The 12039-nt window shown below is 41.6% G+C and overlaps 1 protein-coding gene across 1 annotated transcript in view; it reads right to left on the reverse strand.

The window, feature by feature from the left end:
- The window catches only part of LOC125319528 (ras GTPase-activating-like protein IQGAP2), a 46713-nt gene that overhangs the window by 17561 nt on the left and 17113 nt on the right, over window positions 1-12039 (reverse strand). Inside the window, 6 exon segments of the mRNA XM_048290794.1 lie at window positions 229-298; window positions 450-521; window positions 1204-1287; window positions 5034-5176; window positions 6388-6546; window positions 10926-11016. Of these exon segments, the coding sequence (XP_048146751.1) occupies window positions 229-298; window positions 450-521; window positions 1204-1287; window positions 5034-5176; window positions 6388-6546; window positions 10926-11016 (619 nt within the window).

Here is a 12039-nt window from a genome sequence, read left to right on the forward strand (position 1 = left end):
GCAGAAAATTTGAAGTTTATGCCAGTTACCAATATTTTTGTCATGCATTAAAAGTACAGCTATGCAAAATGGTTTCATCTATAGAACAGTTGTTTTACAAACACTTGCACCCTCTTTTGAAGTTAAATAAGAGACTGAGAATTCCCATGTGAAACTTATAAAATAAAACGACTAAACACAGTAACATACTTGTCCCCAAACATACAACATGCAACTACTACTACTTACTTAGTGTTCTGTAGTCCTCCCTGGCCTTGTTTGCTCTAAGAAATGCTTGTATCTTCACAATTTGGTCATTCTGAAAGGTTAGGCAAAAGGATCTAGTTATGACACACTTCTGCTCAGAGATATACTGCAAAACTTGCACCCTCTTTTCTGTTTCCCAAAACTGCTCCTGCATACTACCCTACTTCAATGCTTCATGTTCAAAATGGAGAAAAATTACTTACATGATCCTTGAAGTATTGCAGACGTTTCCTGTAAGCTCTCCTCGCTAGCCACATTTTGACCCATGACTGAATCTGAAAATTAAATGAAATTTTTAAAAAACTTAAGGGACACTGCTCAAACTTTGTGTATGTGTTTTACATTTACTTTTGAATGTCTACTTCTGCAAGCATGCTGTTCTTGTGTGCTCAGGGCCACAGATGACTGTACTACCAGGCTCCTACTGGACAGTGACCAGATAAACGAGTTCGCACTAAATCACTTAATCAAGCTGAGTTCAAGTTTCTACCATCTGTGTGTAGCATTATCTTTGGAAATAATTTCTACCTTCAGGTCTCAGGACTCAATTCTAAACAAGTATCCCTCAGAAACAGGAAATTCTGTCACAATATTCCATCCATGATCTACAATCTAATCGTGATATAACAGTCCCATTAGCATCTCAGAACAGTGAGCGCTTTTCAGAGAGAGATTTGACAGCTTTTAAGGAAGTAATACACTGTCATCCCAAATGTGTTCTAGTTTAGTATTGAAAAGGGGAATGTAAGGAAATCTCTATCAAGAGCCCCTCAAATTCTGCAAAGCCTGTTCCAAGTCAAACACAGCTTTCAAGAAGCAATTTGCTTAAGCTATCAATTAAACAACTTCCAATGCCACGCAGATTTCTGGAAACCCTCCAACTTGTGCTCCTAGTCTCTGATTCCCAGGTGGTGATAGACTATGTCAAGGGATTAAACATACTTGGGGGGTTCTTACCTTAACAATAGCAGCAACATTGCCTTGAAGCACATTTAATCTGTCAACATAGCTTTTCCTTTGTTTGAATCCTTTCCAGAAAGCCTATTTTAGAGAAGGCAGGAAACCATTATCCCTAATAAGAAACTAATATTTATTAAATCTATGTAACACACTAAAATAATTGTTTATCTTGTTGAAAAAAACTGCCATTGTGATAAAGAGAAAACTAAGCTTGCCTCTGTATTTTTAAGGTGTCCTAATACATTTCATGTTAATTTTGACCAATCTCAGCACACTTTTTTGTCCAATGCTATTTCCTTCACTCTCCTGAAGTCATCTTTACTCTTACCAGCAATCCACCCACATACTTGGCATCCCAGTCACTGGCTTCATCCCACATAAGTGACTTCCAGCTCTTGCCCATTACTCGGCCTCACCTCCCATCCCTGGAACAGTGATGGAGTGCCTCAATCTGGAAACCATCTCTATCCACATGGATAACATGATGATGATCAGGAATAATCTGTATGGGTTCACTACAGTAGTGTTTGACCAACCTGATTGCCGTCTACAATGAAACAACTGCTTGGATGGATGAGGGGAAAGCAGTGGATATTGTCTACTTGACTTCAGCAAGGATTTCAACACTGTCTCTCACAACATCCTCATAGACAAACTCAGGGATGTGGGCTGGATGTGTGGACAGTGAGGTGGGTCAAGAAATGGCTGAAGAGCAGATCCCAGATGGTCAAAATCAGTGGCACAGGGTCTGGTTGCAGGCCTGTCCCTAGTGGTGTCTCCCAAGGTTCAATGCTTAACCGTTCAACTTGTTCATCCATGACTTGGATGAAGGGGCAGATGCCTCCTCAGCAAGTTCACCAAGGACACAGAGTTGGTAGGAATGGCCAACATACCCTGGCGTGCTGTGCAGCCCTTCAGAAGGACCTTGACAGGATGGAGAGATGGGCAGAGAAGAACCATCTGAAATTCAGCAAAGGCAAATGCCAGGTCCTGCACCTGGGGAGGAACAAGCCCAGGCACCAGCACAGGCTGGGGCTGACCTGCTGGGGGGCAGCTCTGCAGACCTGCAGGTCCTGGTGGACACCAAGCTGTCCATGAGCCAGCAGAGTGTCCTGGTGGCCAAGGAGGCCAATGGTATCCTGGGGGGCATTAGGAAGGGCATTGCCAGCAGGTCATGGAAGGCGATCCTGCCCCTGTACTCAGCCCTGGTGAGGCCTAACCTGGAATGCTGTGTCCAGTTCTGGGCTCCTCAGGACAAGAGAGACATGGAACTCCTGGAATGGGTCCAGGAGAGGCTACAAAGATGATGAAGGGACTGGAACATCTCCCTTACAAGGAAAGGCTGAGGGAGCTGGATTTACTCAGCCTTAAGAAGAGAAGACTGAGAGGGGACCTCATCAATGTCTATCAGTACCTGAAGGGAGGGTATCAAGAGGATGGACCAGGCTCTTCTCAGTGGTGCTGAGCAATAGGACAAGATGCAATGGGCAGAAACTGATGCACATGAAATTCCACCTGAATATGGGGGAAGAACTTCTTTATGGGCGGGTGACCAAGCACTGGAACAGATTGACCAGAGAGGTTGTGGAGCCTTTGGGGATATTCCAGAACCATCTGGATGCAATCCTGCGCCATGTGCTTTGGGATGACCCTGCTTGAAAAATGAGGTTGGACCAGATGACCTGCTGTAGTCCCTACCAGCCCTACACATTCTGTCACTCTGTTGCATCCTAAAGCTATCCCTTACCTAGCTGGACCCACGTTGCTCTTGCCCTGGCCTCTTTTCCAAGTTTCTAATCTTCCAGAGCCACTCAGGATCATCTTGTACCACAGATGACAACCTCCCAATTCCCTCAGTTGACTCTGTTTGCTAGCTCAGAAACAAACACTTGTCAAGGAACCCAGCAACAGGCATAACAGACACTTTTACTGCTGCTTTTGCCTGTCATCTCTATCCAGACCGTGACACCAGCCTTGTCCTCTACTTGTTGTCTTTCCACAAGTAATTTCTACTTTAATGCCAATAGAAAGAAAACAGAAGAACTTTATTTACCTACATTTCTCCATATTTTGAACCTGTTCACACAGACTTTGAATTTCTCAAAGTACAATTCTTTACTGGGCTCAGGCACCATGCTGGAAAATGAAAAGTCAATCCCAATAATGACTAGCGGTAAAGCTATTTGTCATAATGAATCATTAGGTATAGCTACTGTAGATTAAAAAAATCACATGTATTTTTTTCTTTTTTTTTTTTTTTGTGAGTGGGTAGTGGAATAAATTGCTCCTAATAGGAGCTGGCTATTTCACCACTTAAAACCAGTATGCATGCCTCTGTCAGTGTTTGCTCACTCAGCAGAACGTTTCCTTTGTACACCTTTTGGAGTACAGTGAACTGGAAATATCCAAGACATACTGCCAGAGAACACCATGGCAGCTGCCACTCCCTGTCCAGCTACAACTTCATGGAACAGAAACAAACCACTTCCAACTAGGGATAGTCTAGAAAGGAATGTGTTTCGTAAGTCATGCTTTGCCAAGGAATTTTTGCTTCGATGCTTAACAAACATCTTCTGGTCTTGTACTGTGCATAGCTACGCACACCACAAAAAATCTGAGCACGTCAGAACAAAGCCAGGGCTGTGTACGAGCTTTTCCCAACTAACTTACACTAGAGGTGGATACGATCCATTCTTTTAAAATTGGATATTTGCTGTATGAAAGCACATATTTGCAGATGTAGAATTTTAAACTGCTGCTAAGGAAAACAAGGAGGCAGACCTGCTTGAGAATTTTATCAGTGGTAGCAATCAGTCACGTCACCCATTACATGCAAAAAGCTGCCCAAGCCACATTACCTTCTTGTTCTAGAACAATACCTGTATTTTGATGGCAGATCGCTCCTGGTTTTGAAGATAGGCTTTGGACTGTGTTCTCTCCATCTCTGCACTTTACGTTCACCCTACCAAAATCCCTCTGATTTGCCCCTAGATTTTAATCAGTAAGAAGAAAGAGCTACTTTGTTACTGCTGAACCATATAGGAAGGGTAACTGAGCTACTTTCAAGCTTCAGTTATTCAAGTGAATATGCTGTTTTAAGAGAGTATTCTTTTATACATTAGCAGGGTTCTGCTTTCCTACAAGTGTCTTGTACAACTCAGACATCTAGAAATACTAACTGAATCAGTGAGTTCTCTGCTGAGAAGCACACTCAAGTACTGCTGCATTACGAATTTCAAAGGGACTTACACTGACTTTTGTTTGTGTAGAGGAGTAAGCCTGTAACTTCGATGAGCTGCCTCAGAATAATAGAAGAACAAATTACTCAGAGGCTTGTGTGATCTGCTTTGTTCTATTTCACACTTGTGCAAAACCTCTACAGTAAGGGAGCTCAAACAGCACACCCATCCTCTTGAAGCTGGAGATACAAGAATGCTGTCAGAGGATTAGATTTAAACAGAAAATGGTGGTTCCACTTGCTCCTAAATACGTAATAAAATTATTTGTTATTCATCAATGTAAAGTCCTATAAAATATAAAAGGATATGGAAGAAATCAGACTTTCCTCCACTGGTGTCTGTTGATAGTCATTAAAAGAAATGCTGTAACTTCCAGTAAGGAAATCCCTAAATCACTGCCAGACACTAGACAGGAGGCTATGCTATTACTGTCTGCTTAGACTTAAGTTGCTGCCCTTGTCAGAAGCAGATAACTGATAAAGTGACCTTCAGTTTCACCCACCACAGCCTCTTGAGATTGCCATGTCTCATGTGCTCTCAAATGTTTATGGTGCTTTTGCAATAAAAGCAAATGTTTTAGCCACCTACCTGGATTTCTTCACCAGTTAACCATGACATTTTTGGTAGAACTCCTTTGGGCGCAACACAGGTACCTTCCTCAGTTTCCACATTGTAATAGTAATCGTACATGGCTTTCATTACAATTTTAATCCGTGGACTTTCGCTAGACCCTAAAAGCAGTTCATACCATTAGTACACATTTTTGTCCTGTTTCACTGATACATTACAGCTCTCTCTACTCATTTCCCCTCCCTGTACTTGCTGTGAAGCCATTTGACATGCAAAATCTCTGTATCTTGCGCCTTTTTGTAGTAAGGATTTTCAAAATACCCTGCTGGGTGGATGAGGGTCATTCCTCTAGAACAAAATGGCTATAAGGTTAGTGAAACAGCTATGAGGTTGGTACAGATCCACTGCTAGCCTCCGCAAACCCTAATGTGCCAAGTTAGTGCTCCTGAAACAGTGCATGCTCTGTCTTACATCATCACTCATAAGTGAAACAGACTGTGTTTATAAAAAATATTTTTCTTGTCTTCTGCCCAAATGCTGGACTTACTGACTCATACCTCATACAGGACATTTCCTATATCTACATCATTTTCTTGTTTATTGCTTTGGTAAACCAGTCTGCATCCTGACAGGCAGGAAAAACCTCATTTCCTCATGGACAAAAGGCCCCAAGATAAAGCTAGCAAGGCCCTCAAAATGCTCATGTTGCAAAGTGAAACATGCCCATCTACTGTAAGAACAGGTACTACCTTGACAGTAATATTTTTTTAACCGTTAGCTGTCTGTTAACCATTAACCTTGGCTGCCATTAGCTGTGACCAGCTTTTGCAGCTCTAACATGACAAAACACCCCATCATCTTGCTAAGACCAGATTATAGCCCCAGCTTTTGCTGGTAACTGTTGCTCTGGCAATGCACAGGGACCATAACTGGGCTGTGAACACTGTCAGGTACTGGCTTGGTCTTTGACAGTAATCTGTAAGACTGATGTGTGCATCTCTGAATCTGCTAATATGAAAAAAAATTATCAGAGGGTAATATGGTTTTCTGAGAGAATGGACTAGTCTGTTGACAGTCACAGAGAAGCTGCCCTAAATTCACCCAGAGGCAGGTCTGACATTCTAGAAAGTCTCAGCTAGACTCTGGAAATCACTAGACTTGTTTCTCAGCATGTACTGTGATCTGCATTATGTGCACAACAGCTCAATGTCATATAAAAAGCACCTGGAAAAATATAACATTTCTCAAAAGATTTTAAACCAGCAGCTATCTTCCTCAATTTACAGTGATTTTAGGTAAGCTTCTTGTTCTAGCTTTCTGGTTGCCTCAGTGATATGGACATGTGGAACTGTCCTGTTCAGGCAGGTTTTACCTTCTGTAGTTTTCATGTTTTTGGCTTCTAAGAGGTTCCTGAAGTAGGCTTCAGCACATTCAGGAATGACTCGTAATCCAAACTTTGACTGCAGTATCAGGATTGGCTGTGAATCACCCTTCTCCAAGCTCTTGTTAAGCATTGATATTCCAACAGCCACTAGGGTAAAATAATAACATAGAAAATTAAGTGTCTCATACTCTAGGTATCCATAACTCTAGCCTCCAGAAACTTTGAAAATGTACTTCTAACACTGGCAAACACAGACAGCATGTCATACGCAGCCATTCAGTGCTTTGCCCATTTTCAGCTTCCTTCATGCTTGTAAGGACAAGTATTTTGGAGAACAGCAAGCATGTTAGGTAGAAAGTGTGTGCTCCACCCAGGCTGGGATGCAGCCACAGCACAACCGAGAGCAGTCTGAGGGCATAGCTGCTCCCCGTCAAGTGACACACCAGGAGACAGTAGGGCAGGCACTGAGGATGGCAAGTACCCCCACACTCAGCCTGCCCTAAAAGGCCATCATCTGCTGATCACTTGGGAGCCTTCTAGAGGTACATGAAGTAATTTGGTTACAAGCTGTGAACATTAGCACTTTTACTGTACAAAATGGGAATGAAAACTGATGGCCCTGAGTAAATTCTTGCAGCAACCTAGTCAGTATCCTGAAGCAACCCTTGAACTCACCCTCCTCAGGAACTTGTTTAAAGCAAATTCATGCCCTTGAATTCGCCAGAGAGGCAGCTTTTGTTTCCAGGGCACATAAAAGCACCCTGAGAGGTGATGCTGTGAAGCATGCGCAAACTTTGATGTTATCTGGTGTTACCCATACTCTAATTCAGGACTTCCTCGAACAGATCCCACCATCACCAAAGGAACAGATTCCACCACACCTGGCAGCACATAAGTGGAAGCACACGCCACTTCAACAGTACCTTACTCACTACATGTTTAGGCTGCTTTAGAAATGGCTGCTCTGGTCTTTAAAGGAGTTCCTTTACATCTAAATTCAAGACGCATAGAGGAACAAGTGAATAGAGTTAGAACATCCACATTATACCCTGGCTTGAGGGAATCTGGCTACTTTTGCACCCCAGAGCTGCACTTCATGCTGCAGCACCAAACACTTTCCCCAATCTTGTGTCTATCCACATCAGTATAAAGGAGGTCCCTGCACACAGAGAGCTGACCCAAAATGCATCCAATATCAGAAGCCCATGTACAGAAGTGACTCCATGAGACTGAGCAAGCAGAAAGGGATTTCACTACTAGAAACAGTTTTTCTTTGTTGTTAGTTTGACTAAAGTGGAATGGGTAGCTTTGGCTAGGCAGTTATAGATCAACCAAAAATACATTGTCAGCCAACTGAGTAACAAAGCAGATGCACAATACCACACCACCACCATCTGGATTTCTATCAGACAGCATCCTGCTAGTTTTCTGTGCTTTGAAACAGACCTCTCCCCAGCACATGTGTACTGGAGATGTCTTTCCACCATTGCTGTGGCACTGTGATATCCAGGCACCTGGCCTCAGCAGCAAGGAAGCAGGAAAAACTGGGAAGCCACACATTACAGCTGGCTGCTGCTGGCCCCAGACTCTTACACAGTCCCAATGTGCCTCATCAACTCTGTTCAGCAGGATTTGAATGCTTTCCTTCCTCTGTTTCATCGTATAGTTAAGGGTGCTGGAAGATGTTTTTACAAAGACAAAACACAATTTAAGCTAAGATTTGTTTATGTAGGTCCACTGTCATCTGGCTTTTCCTCATCTTTAGATTAATTATGCCTGTATTTTTGGAGGAAAATATAAGAAAAATGTTTATCAGGAAAAAAACTCAACTCAGCAGAAATTATTCCTTTAATTTTAAGTGCTAGCAGTTAATACTGTGGCTGTTGCTCTAGAGAAAGGCCATATGGACCCTGGAAAATCATAAGATAACTGGGGATTAGCCATCCCCAACTGCCAGAAAATTGTCAGCTCCAGTCTGTTTCTCTAGCAGTTGGGATGCCAGTACCAGATCAACACTGTGAAGGGCTCTTTTCCACACCCATCCTCCCTTTAAACAGCTGTGATATACAAAGCTGCAGTTGGCTGGTGTGATAAGCCTGAACTCTCAGCAAGGCCAAAGATCAGCTTTTTCCTGTAACTCGGACTCTCTCAGGACAGACAGACTTCCTGCTTTGACAGACTCTCCCTGTGCAAGACGAAAGTCAGTGTTCAAATCTGTTCCTGAAGGCTATACAGCTGATACTTGGCCAATCTTTTTTTGTTCTCCACTTAGATAAGGAGTACAATGGTTGAACTCATTCAAGTGAAGCAAGGTGATACAAAACACACAGCAAGCACCACAATGTGTTAGGAAGTGCACTGAACACTTCTTCCTCAATAAAGGTACAAGATACAGAGTCCTTTACTGACAGGGAAAACTATAAAAGCCTTTTAAAACTTTAATACTGCACCATTTAGTATTCATATAAGGCATAAAAGTTAGTTTGGAAGTGATCAAGACTGTTTCAGTACTGTTGCCAGTACCTTCTCTTATTTTACTGCTTATTTTATTGCCATTACTGCAGCAATCTCAAAGCCACTTTTTTAACTGAAAAATGTATCTTTAACTACCTTGCAAAAGTTTTGGAGTTGTTTGCCTTTCAAAAATAGTGCTTCTGTGATAGATGAAATAGAAGTTCCTTTCCAAGTTGCGATCAAGCTGAACTTTAAGTTTAGACTATGTGAACACAACATGCAAACTTCCTGAGACAGGATGTGTTGGTTATAGGAAGTATCAGGTTCTGTGCCATGGGGAAATGTTAAATCTCAGGTTTTAGCTGCAAAACCTTAGAGCTCTTTAAGAATGTGCTGTGCTGACAATGCTTCCTTTCAACCCAGAGGGCAGCATACAGGGGATTAGTATTGTTTTCCTAAAAGTGACATGTTAAAACAGTTCCACTGAGCATCCTTGATTGTGAAAAGCTGTGCATTTATTACCAACACAGATTATATTAGAAGATTTTACTACAACTAGGTAGTGGATAGAGCAGTGGTTTACCAATAGCAACATCGTATGGTATTGCTATATGGATGATGCTGTTCTAATTTCTGCAGGCTGCTTATGATACATATTCTTAATGCTTTTACACCAGTGAACACAAATGAAGGTGTTTTCAAGTTGCTCTTTAAGTTTAACTCAAATCCGTTTACAAGCTGCGCATTTCCTTCCCTTCTCTGTGCTCAGATGCTTCCTCATGGCTCTGGGTCGCATGCATGGGAACCAGGTTTTTCCATAAAAGAAGGTGTTTTTCCACAAAAGAAGGTATTAGCACTCCTCAGCACAAGAGCTTGGTTAAGACAGTGTGTGTGCATCTGACCCTATCTCAGAAAACCCAAACCAAATGCTTTCTCTGGATGTGTGACCTACAAAAATACTTCAGCTATCTTTAGTGTATCTGCCTTCTTACGTGAAGACTGTATTAATTGTGTAGATCAATTCTAAAGTAATAGTAGCACAAAATGCAATGATCCTGTGGCAGGGATAGCAGCTATTCGTAATGGACAGCTCTTCCACCCACAGCTTCCCAAGCACTAACTCCTGATGTGCCTGTGGGCTCACAGCAGTCGCGTTGCACCAGGGATGGCTGAGCACAGCACTGCAGGAATGCACCAACTCCAGCACTTGCATTCACTAGCTCCAAAGGTGCAAGAGAAGGCGACACTGACTCACCCAAAGCCAAGTGGAGCAGAAGGCTGACCAATACCCAGTGCCTTGTCTGGGCTCTGCTGGCCCTGGAACAGGCAGGCACACCACCGTGCTCTGCAATGTACCCCATACACCCATCTGTGCTTGCTTCTACATTACTTGCCAAAGTTTATTACGTGTTATGAATATTTTTTCTAAAATTATTATATTCAGCCCAAGCCTTGACAAAAGGCGTTGAGTGCATTCAGTACACAACACTCTGAGAGATTAAGCCTCAGCACTTTTCCTACAGATTTCCTCTTCCTTACAGACTGGAAGAGCAGATACGTTTCAGAAGGACCTAGCCTTCTTTTTACACTGCTTTAAAAGTTAATATGTTTCTGATTTTTGTTTGTTAGCACTTCATAAAAGACAATATAAAGAAATATGAATAAGCAAAATTGTAAACCTAAAAATTTGCTCTTACAACATGCATAAAGATTTTAGTCTCATATACATAGCAAAACAAGCTCCTGAACAGCATATCCCTTCTCATTCATATATTTTGGGAGCCACATGAAGATACACTGACATTAGAAAGATTGGTCATGATGTTAACCTGTATAACCAAATCCACTGAATTATTAGCCATGCCTTAAAGATTACCACTTTAGATAGAACTAACACCACTCCTATAGTTTTAAGTCATCTCAATTTTAGTATGACAAAGAACATGCATTTCATTTCCTCTCATATATTTGAAGGGCTTCTACCTTCCCTGAAGTGGAAAAAATAAATTACCCATTCTAGTTTCCCATGACCAAGAAAAACAAGAGCATGGCAGATGCAGGTTAATGCTTACAGATTTCTGCTTCTTTTATGTTGTTATTTCTGTCATTGATTCCTCTTTGTATTTCGTCCAGCCAGAGAAGCGCTGATTCATCTTGAGATTCCTGGAAAAAGGACAGTAAAAAGCTTGAAAAAACAGAATAACAAGAGTTGTCTCAATATACTGATACAGCTCCAATATACAATCTCTGCAAAGCCATTGAACACTAAAAATAATTTGACTGTTTAAAATCGGAATGAAACACACTCATATACTATTTGATAACTTGGAAAAGATCCCGTTCAGATACAAAGCTCTGAAAGTTTTGATGTGTAAAAGAACAGGAGAATTTGCTGACACTGCTGGCATAGAATTCATCCTACTAAAGATCAGTAAAAATTGAAACATTTTTATTTCCATGATATGTCAGCAAAATAGTCTGAGTCACATAAAATCCCACATTATCAGGCAGCACTGTGATAGTAGGAGAGAGCAGCAGAAGACTGCAGGAAGTTGGCTTTCTTTCAAAACCCTTATTTGGAAAGGATCCTTGAATATATCTAAGTACATGTTACATTAGAAAATAACAGTGAAAACTGACATAACAACACAGCTCAGGTTTAGTAATGATGACTTAGCTTGTGCAAACATTTCTGTAATTAAGCAGCAGAGTTGGGACCGCTCTTCTTACAGGCTAAAAGTGCATGACATTAAACCCCAGTTAAAATAGAAGGTGCAGTAAAGTGGGCTCAACATCCCTGCTAACCGACCCTAATGCCCAGGCTCACTGGTGATACCAGCACTTCAGCAGATAAAACAGGGTTAAAGTAATATTTAAAATCTAATCCAGTAGGTGGGGGGGGAAATTCATGCTAAAGAGGAAATAGGAGTGCCAGGCCTATAACAGACTAATGATGAGAGAAGCTGTAATGTATTGATTGACATTGTTCTAGGATAATATAGACACAAATATTTCAGGAAAAAAAAAACTAGCTAGAAACACATTCAAGCTAAAAGAGTGGGGACAAATAAGCAACTTTGCAATGAGTATCCCTGGTTAAGCACTGAATCTCAGGCCAAAGATCTAATAAATCTGATATCCACAGAAAGTACAAAGAGAAAACAGGGTAAAAAATCCTAAAGACAT

The sequence above is a fragment of the Corvus hawaiiensis genome, chromosome Z (genome assembly GCF_020740725.1).
Source record: "Corvus hawaiiensis isolate bCorHaw1 chromosome Z, bCorHaw1.pri.cur, whole genome shotgun sequence".
In the NCBI taxonomy this organism is placed as follows: domain Eukaryota; kingdom Metazoa; phylum Chordata; class Aves; order Passeriformes; family Corvidae; genus Corvus; species Corvus hawaiiensis.